The following is a 15,020-nucleotide window of genomic DNA, read 5'->3' as shown; positions in this document are numbered from 1 at the left end:
TATGAAAATTGAAACGTTGTTCTGTAATTTATTGTAATTCAAGCCAAACGAAAAAAATACATATCAAAGACAATGCACAAATTAAAACGATTCCCACGGTACAGGTCATAATATGGGATACAAAATATGCCCTGAGTTTGTTTGTTTTTTTAGTTTATTTTTCTACATCAAAAACAAATTTATTTTTTAATCTTATAGATCAGTTCGAAACTACAGATATGGTAGTTTAGTCGAACGTGAATTGCCTGTTTAGTTTTCAACTTGTTACCATTTGTTCAGGTGAACTTAATTACTTAAAAATAATTTAAACCATTTTTTTGCGATAAACGAATTGTATTATTTTTTGAATAAACTGATATTGAAAATTTATTTAATAATTGGAATAGGGTTAAGGATAACAGTTCGTAAGAAGTAAGTTTTTAACACTTACATAGTATATATTGTATACAACTAAGTTTTTAGTGAAATTTTATGGTACAACATGGCTGCGCAGATGTAAAATTTCAATACACCTTTGTATTGAACTAAGTATTGACAACTTCTGAAAACACTGGCGTTTAACTAATAATAATTAATTATCTTAATCAGACAGTAAAATTAATAGTAATAAGTTATCGTGTTACTTAAATTTGTCAGTTAGGGTTATATTTCTTGGCATGTTTAAAATAAAAATGTTAGTGATTGCACCAAAGCAAGCAATAAGTTAAGAATTGTATTCTAATGTTTCAAGTTTACTGAAACAGATTTTCTACCATTCAATAGTGTTTGGACTTATTGTAATTATCAACGTGTTTCTGTTTTTTTTTGTGTTTTTTTAATATTATTGAGTTGTTTAAGTTTAAGTGACAGACAAATAAGTTGGTATACCTAAAAGTATATTTTATTTTTTCTCATAGAAATGGAAAGTTCTCATAGTAAGCTGACCCCATCATGTCAAGCACGGGTTGAACGTAACAGACAGAGAGCTCTTCTCTTACGGCAGGCTAGGTTGGCAAAGCAGTGCCCACAAGTCCGGTAAAAATAAAAGTGTAGTTTTGCTGTAGTGTTGACAATGTTAAAGGTGATTTACATTGTTAGACTAATGTTAAGGTGAAGAATGGATACAAATTATTTTTTACATGATGGATGTTTGCTGAAAGTGTTTCTGTAACTAAAATGTTCAAACATGCAGAGTTAGCTGTACTTGTGTATATTGTAGAATATCTGGTAACTGTAACTGTGGTTCCAGGTTGAATTAAATGTCTGATGTTTTCATCTAACAAACTGTCAGATGAGATCGCTGAGTTGTGTGTAAATATGATTTATTGTGACAATATTTCTGTGTAATATAGGAACGTCAGATGTTTAAAGCAGACATGAACCACATTGTTTATTAATAGTCCAGTTAATATTGTCATTATTACAGATATTGAAAATTTATTGAATAATTGGATTAGTGGTAAGGATAACTCAGCTTTGTATACAAGGCTTGTAATTTAAATTAAAAGTTTCATAGGAACTTGTTACTGGTTTGACTATTTAAGAATACATTATGTAGCTAATTAGCAGGTGTCTCCATATTGGCCAGTTAATTAAATGTGAAGGCATGATACTTAAGTGTAATTGTTACCACATGGTTTAGATTATTTCACTGCCACCTGAATAAATAAATAACTCTTCCAGTGACAGGTTTATTTTTATATAAACATGTTTTAAGAGTGACACTTTCTTCTTGACGTTACAGAGTTCCAAAAGTCAAACCCTAATAACTTGAAAGGTTTTAGTTTACTGTGTAAACAAAGACAACTAACTGTATGTTTTTATTATGAGAACATTCTTGGTACTGTGTTTAACATGACTGAAACTGTTGAAGTATAGAGTTACTAGATGGCTGGAGTAGGTTTTGAATACAGAGTGAAGCCAGAATAAGGTTGACCTCATTTGTATTTACTTGTATCTCCAAAACAGTCTCTTATGTAGGGCAAGTGTTTGGGCTTGTTTTTAGCTGCTGCTTCCTTTTTTGCCCTTTAAGTAGAACCAGTATGTTTGTGAATTTTGCACAAAGCTACTCAAGGGCTATCTGTACTAGCTGTCCCTAATTTATCAGTGTAAGACTAGAGAGAAGGCAGCTAGTCATCATCACCCACTCTTTGGGTTACTCTTTGACCAATGAATAGTGGGATTGACCATCACATTATAATGCCCCCATGGCTGAAAGGGCGAGCATGTTTAGTGCAACCGGGATTCAAACCCGCAACCCTCGGATTATGAGTTGAACGCCTTAACCCACTTGGCCATGCCGGGCCACAGCAGAATCGGTAAAACTTTTTCTATGTCAAATGTTTCTTGTGAGTGTAAGAAAAGGCTTAATTTTAGTTTTTACTTGACTATTACATGATATTTTGATAGTGAAACACAATACAGATGAACATGACATGACACAGTACACAAACTTTGTCATATTATTGTGTAAATAAAAGTTTGATTTCTCAAGAAGTTTTTGTTGTCATTAAGTGAATCTTTGTTTCTTCAAGGAGAAACCACTTGCCTTATTGAAAGCTTGCAGTTATTTGATGGTATTTCTGTTACTGCCATTATACACCAATTTTTATTTTTTCTTTCACATTGGAATAGTAAATAACTATTTTTACAACAGTAATTATTTGAATGTACATTAGAGAAGAAATTGAAAACAAGACAAGTAACAGTAATTATTTGGATGTACATTAGAGAAGAAATTGAAAACAAGACAAGTAACAGTAATTATTTGGATGTACATTAGAGAAGAAATTGGAAACAAGACAAGTAACTTCAGACCTAAAGACACTGGTGGTGGTTTTCTACTGGAAGAAGATGTTCCAACAAGACGAGTGGTTGTTCTACCAGCTCCACCGGTGGTTCGACCGCAGTGTGAAGAATGTGGGAACGATTTTGTCCACTCGTATCTTAGCCTTCATTTCAATGTCCTGGTCTGTGACAGCTGTAGGTAAGGAAACAGATAAAATTTTGGGTTCTTCAGTAGCTTCTGCAAAACACTCATAAAGAAAATAGCATAAAAATATTTTTGTAATATAAAAAAGTGGTATTTGTTGGACCTCTGTAATTTATTCCAATCTGTTATAGGAATATGACAACAACAATCAAACTTTAAGAAACCTTACAGGTCTTTAAAAAAACAAAACTTGCAAACCATGAACTTATTTTATCAGATAAGTTGCTTAATAATTTTAAAACTAAGCTTCTTCTGTACAGAAAACAAAATTTCATTTAGGTTTTCAAAAATTTGTTTGTTATTCCAACACAGTTCTTCCCTCCTCTCACAGGATTAACTTTTCCAGTGTATGTGGAAACTTTTTTTATAATGCATACCACAAATCTTCCACCCACCCCCACCCCTTTCTGGAATCAAAGATTCCAACATGTATCACATGCAACTCATTATAAACTAGAAACCAGACCCACCTGTAACGTCCTCTATCACAAGATACCAGTTTTGTGATGTTTAATACTATATTATTTATGACTAGTAGAAAGTCACAATTTTAACTTGTTGCATGATGTATTATGTTACATTGTTTTCTGTGCAGAGAACTGTCAATTTCACTTTAATACCAAACTTTCCTCTGGTGAGAAATACATCGACAACTTCAACTGAGTGTTTAGTAGCTCATTTTGCAGAGTTAAGTAACCAGGAAAATTGTGATAGTTGTAGGACTTTGTATGCATTTTGTGTTATTATTCTATGTTCTTTGGTGCTTTACATAACTTAATAATAAATGTTTAGGACAATAATACCATTAGTATAACAAAGTATGGTTAAGTTTTATTGTGAGCCAACAGCAGTCCTCGGACAGGACAGTAATAAATCCATTCCCCTTGGTGGACACAACAGATAACCCACTGTGGTGTTGCTATAACAAAACACACACAGTCAACACGAAAAACAAAACAGGTGAATATTTTATTTCTTGTTTTCTATGTGTATTTCTTTATTATTATAAAACTAATTAAATTATTGAAGTTAGAAACAGCTTAAAGTAGATAACGTAGGATAAAGAACAGTAGTAATAAGTTATACTTTCAAGTAGTCTGTGTCTTATATAATTTGACAGGTTAACGTGACCTGCTCATTCAACAAGTAGTTTAAAACTTGTGTTCGGGGAATATTAGATTATACAGATCAAAGGGAAATAAAATTTGACTAGAAACAGGTGTCTACAATTTCAAACTTAAATATAGTTTTATGTTGCGGTTTGAATTAATTCTAGAATGAAATGAAAGGATAATTTATATTTCCTACAATTTGTTGTTGTTTTTTACAAGGGCAGTCAGATGTCACAATCTTGTACAGAGTAATGGCAGAGAAAGTAGCATATGAAATATAGTTTCTCACACACACACAATTATTTAGTAGGTTTTAAAAATAGTGCAAATGAAATTTGAGATTTTTAAGAGGAAGAAAAGTATTTTAAACCTTAACGTGAAAAATCATTTTGGATTTAGAGCAATCAGCACTTTGACCCCGTATGTATTTGTGGAAAAATGTTTAGGGAAAACACATCAATAAAACTTCTCAGTTTTTGTCTCTGAAAGTCTAAAAGATCACTGAAAGCTTGTAAACATACAGAGAACATTTTATAAGGTACAGTATGGAAACTCAGTTTTGGGTCAATAAACCTGGATGGTAGCTCGTAATATATTATGAAGTAAACTATTCTAGAAGTTTATAATACTCAGACCAAATGTAAATCAGAGATTTCTGTTAAATTACTTTAACTTTCCACTATTTGCTTCTAAAAATGTCTTACCACTTCATTCAGACCTTTGACACATAATCAAGACATTTTGAGTTCTGTAATTCATTGCAAAGTTCTAAAGATTTCTTAAAATGTTAGTCTAGTATCTTTCACCCCACTGGTTTTAGCATGTTGATATACATCATACAGACCATTAAACATGTTTTGTTTGTGTTGAGTCAAACACTGTCTGTGTACTACATGGATCAAACTTTGTAGAATAATGATACTTAACACTAGCTCCAAATCTTAGACAGTTTTTAACAACAGGTGTGATGGTGTGTCTACAACTTTTACCTGAGTGTTCACCAGCTGAATGTTTGTGTTTAGTATGTAAGTATTTTAATAATATTGGTCATTTTTAAAAGTTTATAAATGAGAAAATCTAATTTTTTGTCTTTCTAAAAACTTTGATCATTTGTTTTCCAGTTATTGGTTTGTCATGTTGACTTGTTACTATATTTATTAATGTAGAGATTCTGATGGTAAGCACGCTTTAATTGCCAAAACAGAAGCTAAAAACAGATTTCTCTTGAAAGACTGTGATCTGGATGGACGTGAACCACCTTTGAAGTTCATTGTTATGAAGAATCCACATTATTCAAGAGGAGACATGAAACTATATCTCTTGAGTCAGGTGTGTGGTACAGTAGTTACACTGTGTCAGAGCTGAAGGGTAAGGTCTAGCTTCATTTATTTATTTTACTGCATAATATAAGTTGAATGAAAACATGGTTTTATATTAGAAAAATTAGACAAAATATTCTGATTAGTTTCTCTCATTTTTTTTACTGCCCTCTATTTACAAACTGTTTTATTTAAAGCACTCCTGTCACATTATACATGTGGTTGTCTCTACACACTACCACCAAACTATCATTATAAGTTTGGCAGTGCTCGAGTGCAGAAGTATTTCTTTAGAACAGTCATTACCCTAGAGGTTGTTTAACTATCTTTAACTTTGTTCACATTAACTTAGTTAAAATCTACTTTGTTCAGTTCCATTTCAGTTTTCATTCAGAATGTTTGATTTGCCTGTGTTTGTTGGTTGTTTTTTGCTGGGTTTTATGTCACTTAAGAAATCTGAAGTCACTGTTAGCATTTCAGGTGCATATCATCTGCCCCCCTCATTTTCTGCTACATGTACAGGTAACCCATCAGAGGATTCTTTTTTCAGCCCTTGTGTTTGGAGAAATGAAGCACTATATGGAACAAATATTGTCTCCTGTTTGTACCTTTTTTCTTCCTGTACTTTTTAACCTTTTCCAGGCACACACTGACTACAATTTTGATCTTCTCCCACCTCCAAGTTCAGTGTGTCTTCCACACACTTCTGATGTTTAGCCATCATAGGTTTTCTTGGAGCTTATATCTCAAGTATGTGTTGTTTTATTTCTTGCTATGGTGTTTTACTTTTTCATTCCTTTCTTCAGGTTTACACTACGCTTTTGTTTTTCTGTTTGGTGATGGTATTGATATGTCTGTCTTCAGTGGGAATTTGGTCAGTCTGCCCTAATAACTTTTTGGGCATGCTTCCACATTCTGGAACACCAGTTGTAGGTTCAGTCTACCTACTTATGAGATGAGTCCCAAAAGAATTATTGCTTATTCTACTTCCTGACTATCTTCCAGCATTGGCCTTCCTCTTTATATTTGAAATTTTTTGCTGGAACCTTATGGGATTTCTGGGTATACTTCTCCCTTCTCACTGTCAGGTGCATGTTGTCTTAGCTTTGGTCTACACATGTGGTTCACTCCTCTTTAGGCCTTTTATGGGCCTCTCTTAGTCCATTGTCCTTCCCTCCAGATCTTGTTTATCCCAAGTGTGGTCTCTGCATCCTGCCATTTTTAATGGCTCTGTCTGCATCTGTGTACTCTCATTTTGGATGCTTTTGACACTGCACTCAATCCCAATTTCCTTGGTTTTGGTACATGGTTCCCTTTCTTCAAGCCTTGGCTGTTGGTGTTTTCAGCTGTGATTGATCTTATCCATGCCTTTATCTTTACTCTTCCATCCATTTCCTTCTTTGGGTGGTTTCCTTCATCCATGCTACTCTTTGCATGGTCATTCTGGTTACTCCTTCCTGGCCTGCTAAACCTTGGTTCCTTCAGTTCTTCCAAATGCAGATGATCTGTTTCTTTTCTCTTCCCTACTGAACTGCTACATCAACCGAGTCACTGGTACTCCATCTAAAGCTATTCATCCTCCATCTTCCCACCTCGTTTTTATCAGATTTTTGGCTACATTTTCCAGTTTCTCTTGCAGAGTAGCTTTACAATTAGCCTGTTCTATTTACCCTTTTTTGGCCATCTGTTTAGTTATTGCTCCCGTGGACTGAATTTGGGTTTCTGGGTTTTTTACCCAGTAGTTGCCTGTATCTTGAGTGCTTCTCCTGGTTCTTTGGAGGAGTTCTTGGGCTCCTTAATTACAGGTGATGGGTGGAATTATTCCATACTTTCTATTTTTCACATTTCCTCCTGGTTCTTGCTCCCCTTGTCTTTTACATGTTAATCTGTTCCTTTTGGCTCTGTCAGCCATTGAGGCTTCTGGTCTAGGACATTATCTTGGTCCTTCCTGCCCTCACCTTACCTCCATTTGCACCAATGTCTTTGTTTTCTCTGTTTAACCTCTCTTTGAGGACATATTTCTTTATTCTCCCACTGTGTGGTCATCTTAGGTTGGGTAATTTCACCATCAATGTTACCAGATCCTTGGACCACTTTTTTCCCTTATTCTTTGTCCATGCTTTCCTTTCTACAGTCTCTGTAGTTTGTGATGTTCAGGTCTCTATTTACTATCTGCTTCTTGTAATTTTGTGATGTCTGCTCTCCTCCTGATCCAGATATCCTGTCTGTGCCCTCCATTGTTCTCTTGGTCAGTGGATTTCCTGAAAGGGCTCCTTGTTTCCACCTGTTTCTCCCTTTACAATCTTCTTCTTCCTGTTATCCTTGGGTTTGCTGTTTGATCCAGATGACTTAATCCTCATGATCTCTTTCACGTTTCCTCACATCACCTTCCATTCTCCCATGCCCTTCATCTTGGTTGGCCATTGGAGGAAAGTTTCCCATGGAGCATGTGTAGAACTTTGCACATGTTCATCTACCTGCACCACATCACTGTTTCTACTTCCTCAGGGTATTACCTACTGCCTGTAGTTCTTCTCACAACTTTGATGCTGGTGTAATGTGAGGGTAAATCTTTACTAATGCTTTCTTATCTTTTGGGACTCCTGCTCCAGTTTCGTTTTGGATCCTGTTCTGTGGTGAGTGTTGCCTGACCAGGTATTCTGTGTTTACTCTGTGTGAATTCCACTTAGCTTCCAAGATATTTCCATCAGCTCTGCACTGTAGGCTATGTTGCTTCCTACATTTCCATGGTTTTGTATGTTCATCCTTGAGATGGGACTTCACCAAATCACTCAAGTATGAATTCCTCATGATATTTGTGTCATAATATGTCCGTTTCGGGTCATACCAACTGTGGATGGCACAGATAAAGCACAAGAGGATTGCTGCCCATCCCTGCCATGTCTCAGTTGAATAAATTGGTGTGGTATGCTTTTAAATATAGGGTTTAGTGATCACCCATTGCACTGTCTTGGGTGTTGCAGCCCCTTTAGACTCTCCAGAGCACTTTCTTTAGACTCTCCAGTGCACTTTCTTTAGACTCTCCAGAGCACTTTCTTTAGACTCTTCAGAGCACTTTCTTCCCCCTTTCCTCCTGTGGAGTACAGGAGTCCTTACCACTTACCAGTTTCAAGCTGCAGGGATCGCTGATCATGGAGGCAACCTGCTGGATGAATTCCACGTGGATAGTTTTCCTGGAGTTAAGATACTCAAGTACAGTTCACCTCTCCAATTGGGTTCTCTCCTCCTACCCTGACATGGATATCAGTACCCAGTGAGTGAGATTGTTTGGAAATCGAGTGAAGCTACCATGTAAGTGTTCACACAGGTTTTTAGTTCCTCTCTCCTCCAACTGAATGTGGGATTTAAACTAATTTTGTTTCTGGAGGGAGAATACTGTGTCAAAAGTTATTTCCCTAAATGAAAATGTATTTCTGATAGGTACTTCTCACCCTTTATTTTTGCACATTTCTGGTGCTCTTGTTTTGTTGCATAGAAAAAGTCACATGTTTCGTGTAATAGTAGTGCTCTCCTGTTAGTGCACAGGTGACACACAGTGAATTACATGTTGGAACTTTGAATTCTAACAGTAGAGAGGTTGAAGGCTTGTGGCATGTGTTTAAGAAAAGTTCACATATAGAGACCAGCACAAAACCAGGAAAGTTAATCTTATGAGTAGAGGGGAAAAGCTATTGTAAATACATTTTGATTTAGGAAAATAATAACTTTAAACATTTATCTCAGAATCAGTACTAGAGTTTAACTTTTCCATTAAACATTTATCTCAGAGTCAGTACTAAAGTTTAACTTTTCTAATTAAACATTTATCTCAGAGTCAGTACTAGAGTTTAACTTTTCCATTAAACATTTATCTCAGAGTCAGTACTAGAGTTTAACTTTTCCATTAAACATTTATCTCAGAGTCAGTACCAGAGTTTAACTTTTCCATTAAACATTTATCTCAGAGTCAGTACTAGAGTTTAACTTTTCCATTAAACATTTATCTCAGAGTCAGTACCAGAGTTTAACTTTTCCATTAAACATTTATCTCAGAGTCAGTACCAGAGTTTAACTTTTCCATTAAACATTTATCTCAGAGTCAGTACCAGAGTTTAACTTTTCCATTAAACATTTATCTCAGAGTCAGTACCAGAGTTTAACTTTTCCATTAAACATTTATCTCAGAGTCAGTACCAGAGTTTAACTTTTCCATTAAACATTTATCTCAGAGTCAGTACCAGAGTTTAACTTTTCCATTAAACATTTATCTCAGAGTCAGTACCAGAGTTTAACTTTTCCATTAAACATTTATCTCAGAGTCAGTACTAGAGTTTAACTTTTCTAATTAAACATTTATCTCAGAGACATTTATCTCAGAGTCAATACTTGAGTTCATGTTTTAGCTCATCTTGTGATTTTGAAAGAGATCAAATTTCAAATTGTGTAAAACATGAATGTGTCAATTTAAACCAACCACTAGGTTGAGAAAAGAGCATTGGAAGTTTGGAATTCTGAAGAAAAACTGGAAGAAGCTAAAAGAAAACGACTGGAAGAGAGAGAGAAGAGGAAACATAAGGCTTACAATAAAAAAGTTAAAGGTAGTACTGATGGTGTAAAATTAATTAAATAATGGTGTAATAGTCATTTTTAAACATTTAAGTTCACTTATAGTTTTCCTCTGTGCCATGGTTAAAAGTTGATAAAACTTTTGGTTCAACTGAAAAAAACTACACATTGTTTTATGGTATGAAATGTAACTTTTTATGCTCTTAATAAAGTGTGATAGAATCAAAAACTAAACTTTGAAAACTATGTAATTGTAATAGTGAAAAATGCAACTTTTTAATACTATGTACCATTTTAATACAATGAACAAATATTGTATGATCTTTATATATAGAGTCCATCTAAATATGATGACAGAGACTTCTCAGTACCACATATAATGTTAGTAGAGTCACTATGTTTTATAATACACTTTAAACTGTATAGATTGTGTTTAGAATTTGATGAACATACACCTTATAATCTATTATTTTGATAGTTTAATTTAAAGATGTTAGATTTTCTTTATTTTTAAAATGTTTAAATCATTACCAAACAAAAGATTATCCTTAATTTGTTATCCAGTCAGTTCTGGTGACAGTCATAACTGTATTTTGTTTCCACACGTTTTGGTTTGTTGTCCATCAGTTCTGGTGACAGTCATAACTGTATTTTGTTTCCACACGTTTTGGTTTGTTGTCCAGTCAGTTCTGGTGACAGTCATAACTGTATTTTGTTTCTACACGTTTTGATTTGTTATCCAGTCAGTCCTGGTGACAGTCATTACTGTATTTTGTTTCCACACATTTTGGTTTGTTATCCAGTCAGTTCTGGTGATAGTCATAACTGTGTTTTGTTTCTACATGTTTTGATTTGTTATCCAGCCAGTCCTGGTGACAGTCATTACTGTATTTTGTTTATACACGTTTTGATTTGTTATCCAGTCAGTCCTGGTGAAAGTCATAACTGTATTTTGTTTCTACACGTTTTAATTTGTTATCCAGTCAGTCCTGGTGACAGTCATAACTGTATTTTGTTTCTACACATTTTGATTTGTTATCCAGTCAGTTCTGGTGACAGTCATAACTGTATTTTGTTTCTACACGTTTTAATTTGTTATCCAGTCAGTCCTGGTGACAGTCACAGCTGTATTTTGTTTCTACACGTTTTGATTTGTTATCCAGTCAGTCCTGGTGACAATCATTACTGTATTTTGTTTCTACATGTTTTGATTTGTTATCCAGTCAGTTGTGGTGACAGTTGTAACTTTATTTTGTTTTTACACATATTGATTTGTTATACAGTCAGTTGTGGTGACAGTTGTAACTTTATTTTGTTTTTACACATATTGATTTGTTATACAGTTACTCCTGGTGACAGTTGTAACTTTATTTTGTTTTTACACATATTGATTTGTTATCCAGTCAGTTCTGGTGACAGTCATAACTGTATTTTGTTTCTACATGTTGTGTTTTGTTATCCAGTCAGTTATGGTGACAGTCATAACTGTATTTTGTTTCTACACATTTTGATTTGTTATCCAGTCAGTTCTGGTGACAGTTGTACCTTTATTTTGTTTTTACACATATTGATTTGTTATACAGTTACTCCTGGTGACAGTTGTAACTTTATTTTGTTTTTACACATATTGATTTGTTATCCAGTCAGTTCTGGTGACAGTCATAACTGTATTTTGTTTCTACATGTTGTGTTTTGTTATCCAGTCAGTTATGGTGACAGTCATAACTGTATTTTGTTTCTACACATTTTGATTTGTTATCCAGTCAGTCCTGGTGACAGTCATTACTGTATTTTGTTTTTACACACTTTGATTTGTTATCCAGTCAGTCCTGGTGACAGTCATAACTGTATTGTGATTTTACACATTTTGATTTGTTATCCAGTCAGTCCTGGTGACAGTCATTACTTATGATGTTAGTTATAATTTTGTTTAATATATAGACAGGTAATACGAAATCATTCCATATTTTTGTTTTAATGTCTTCAATTTTGTTGCAAATGTTTTATTTTAAATTGTTTTATCTCTTGTTATTTAGCTCTGCGAATGGCTGTACGTAGTAGTTTGTACAACAAAATATCTGAAGGTCACGTCCATTCTTATGGACAAGAATCTCCACTTGATGGTGACATGTATGAAAAGGTCTGTCTTGAGTGTGGACACAAAGTTCAATTTGAAAAGATGTGAACGTGGTTTCCAAAGATTGTGGGTACCTGTTTATTTAGTGTGATAAATAACACATAGAGGAACAGACAGAGGTTACACCATGTGAAAACTAAGCTTGGAGTTTAAGACACAGACAGTGGTTATATCATGTCAAAACTAAGCTTGGAGTTTAAGACACAGACAGTGGTTATATCATGTCAAAACTAAGCTTGGAGTTTAAGACACAGACAGTGGTTACATTATGTCAAAACTAAGCTTGGAGTTTAAGACACAGACAGTGGTTACATTATGTCAAAACTAAGCTTGGAGTTTTAAACAGAAATGGTGGTTACATTATATCAAAATTTAGCTTGGCATTTTAGACACAGATAATGGTTACATCATGTCAAAATTAATGAAATGTTTGTTCATCTATATATACCATATATGTATAATACATGATGTAAAATTTAAAGTGTATTACAACATATTTTGTACACTTACTAAGCTACCACTTGATGTAAAATTTAAAGTGTATTACAACATATTCTGTACACTTACTAAGCTACCACTTGATGTAAAATTTAAAGTGTATTACAACATATTCTGTACACTTACTAAGCTACCACTTGATGTAAAATTTAAAGTGTATTACAACATATTTTGTACACTTACTTAGCTACCACTTGATGTAAAATTTAAAGTGTATTACAACATATTTTGTACACTTACTTAGCTACCACTTGATGTAAAATTTAAAGTGTATTACAACATATTCTGTACACTTACTAAGCTACCACTTGATGTAAAATTTAAAGTGTATTACAACATATTCTGTACACTTACTAAGCTACTACTTGATGTAAAATTTAAAGTGTATTACAACATATTCTGTACACTTACTAAGCTACCACTTGATGTAAAATTTAAAGTGTATTACAACATATTCTGTACACTTACTTAGCTATCACTTGATGTAAAATTTAAAGTGTATTACAACATATTCTGTACACTTACTTAGCTACCACTTGATGTAAAATTTAAAGTGTATTACAACATATTCTGTACACTTACTAAGCTACCACTTGATGTAAAATTTAAAGTGTATTACAACATATTCTGTACACTTACTAAGCTACCACTTGATGTAAAATTTAAAGTGTATTACAACATATTCTGTACACTTACTTAGCTACCACTTGATGTAAAATTTAAAGTGTATTACAACATATTCTGTACACTTACTTAGTTACTACTTGTAAAGTTTGAAGTTGTGTATCAGAAAATATTCTGTAATCTTTAGCATATGTTCTTACAGTTTCTTTCAAACAGTTTATACTCAGTATTTTAAGTTTTAGATATAGAGTTATCAGAATGTATCATGAAATAAAACTGTGTTTACTGAAGAACTTGTTTGATTTCCTGACTTAAATTTCCTTTGGACCAGCTATGCCTACTGGTTAGTGTGATAGGAGGTTTTGTTATCTCCATTCTAATTCTACAAAAACATGTTCCACTTTGTGGGTATAATTTTCCCTCTTTGTGTCAGGTAAGAGTAGCCAAAGATCTGTAAGTCAATGGTGTTGACTAGGTGTGTACTCCAGTGTATCAGTTCAAATTTAGGAACAAATACACTAAAATAACCTTATTTCACATTTGAGGACATATATACTTGTGTTATATAAAGTATAATTATTGTTATTAATGTTTAACAGATGCCATAAATATACTGAAAACACAGATGTTATGTTTCAAAGTCATTTCTTCATAAATGTTTTCTGATTTGAATTAGTGTTTGTGTCTAAATATGGTTTGTGTTTGTGTCTAAATATGCTTAGTGTTTGTGTCTAAAATATGGTTGGTGTTTATGTCTAAACTTTTATCTAGTTTCTTTAACAGAAGATAATATTTCTCAACTCACAAAGAGTGAATGTGACACTAAACCAGTTATGTTTCTCAACTTGCAAAGAGTGAATGTGACACTAAACCAGTGATGTTTCTCAATGCGTAAAGAGTGAATGAGACACTAAACCAGTGATATTTCTCAACTCCCAAAGAGTGAATATGACACTAAACCAGTGATATTTCTCAACTCGCAAAGAGTGAATGTGACACTAACCCAGTGATATTTTTCAACTCGCAAAGAGTGAATGTGACACTAAACCAGTGATGTTTCTCAACTCGCAAAGAGTGAATGTGACACTAAACCAGTAATGTTTCTCAACTCACAAAGAGTGAATGTGACACTAAACCAGTGATGTTTCTCAACTCGCAAAGAGTGAATGTGACACTAAACCAGTAATGTTTCTCAACTCGCAAAGAGTGAATGTGACACTAAACCAGTAATGTTTCTCAACTCACAAAGAGTGACTGTGACACTAAACCAGTGATGTTTCTCAACTCGCAAAGAGTGAATGTGACACTAAACCTGTGATGTTTCTCAACTCACAAAGAGTGAATGTGACACTAAACCAGTAATGTTTCTCAACTCACAAAGAGTGAATGTGACACTAAACCAGTAATGTTTCTCAACTCACAAAGAGTGAATGTGACACTAAACCAGTGATGTTTCTCAACTCGCAAAGAGTGAATGTGACACTAAACCAGTAATGTTTCTCAACTCACAAAGAGTGAATGTGACACTAACCCAGTGATATTTCTCAACTCGCAAAGAGTGAATGTGACATTTAAACCAGTGTTGACATTATATAAAATATTCTGTTCCATCATTTCAATTTTTCTCCTGTTCTACAGAAAAACTCAAAAACAAAATAACCCATACTTTATAAACAAATCTGTGAGATACTAATGTTACGATTAATTAAGTAAAGAAAACTGCAAATAGTTGGTTCTCTTTGTGAGATACTTATGTTACGATTAATTAAGTAAAGAAAACTGCAGACAAACGG

General features: G+C 33.8%; 1 protein-coding gene across 3 annotated transcripts; it reads left to right on the top strand.

Annotated features, from left to right (window-relative positions):
• The first annotated feature begins 141 nt into the window (after positions 1–141).
• Xpac (DNA repair protein complementing XP-A cells homolog Xpac) lies at positions 142–13,513 on the top strand. Of its 3 annotated transcripts, none has more exons than XM_076494044.1 (6): positions 142–279; positions 897–1,014; positions 2,762–2,965; positions 5,250–5,412; positions 9,883–10,000; positions 12,005–13,513. In XM_076494044.1, exons 2-6 carry the CDS (start codon positions 899–901, stop codon positions 12,151–12,153), a joined length of 750 nt encoding a protein of 249 aa, XP_076350159.1. In that variant the 5' UTR covers positions 142–279; positions 897–898; the 3' UTR covers positions 12,154–13,513. The 3 variants fall into 3 exon arrangements, with proteins under 3 accessions (XP_076350159.1, XP_076350160.1, XP_076350161.1); XM_076494045.1 differs by having other exon boundaries at positions 239–411; XM_076494046.1 differs by lacking the exon at positions 142–279 and adding an exon at positions 430–528.
• Positions 13,514–15,020: the final 1,507 nt, after the last annotated feature.

This window comes from Tachypleus tridentatus, chromosome 3 (genome assembly GCF_004210375.1).
Source record: "Tachypleus tridentatus isolate NWPU-2018 chromosome 3, ASM421037v1, whole genome shotgun sequence".
NCBI classification, from domain to species: Eukaryota; Metazoa; Arthropoda; class Merostomata; order Xiphosura; family Limulidae; genus Tachypleus; species Tachypleus tridentatus.
The sequence above is the reverse complement of the archived record's forward strand: the minus strand, read 5'-3'. Positions and strand labels throughout refer to the sequence as shown.

Coding starts and splice junctions, on each gene's coding strand:
- Xpac (XM_076494044.1), top strand. CDS start 899: ATGGAAAGTTCTCATAGTAAGCTGACCCCATCATGTCAAGCACGGGTT. Junction 1,015..2,761: donor AAGCAGTGCCCACAAGTCCG/GTAAAAATAAAA, acceptor GATGTACATTAG/AGAAGAAATTGGAAACAAGA. Junction 2,966..5,249: donor CTGGTCTGTGACAGCTGTAG/GTAAGGAAACAG, acceptor TTATTAATGTAG/AGATTCTGATGGTAAGCACG.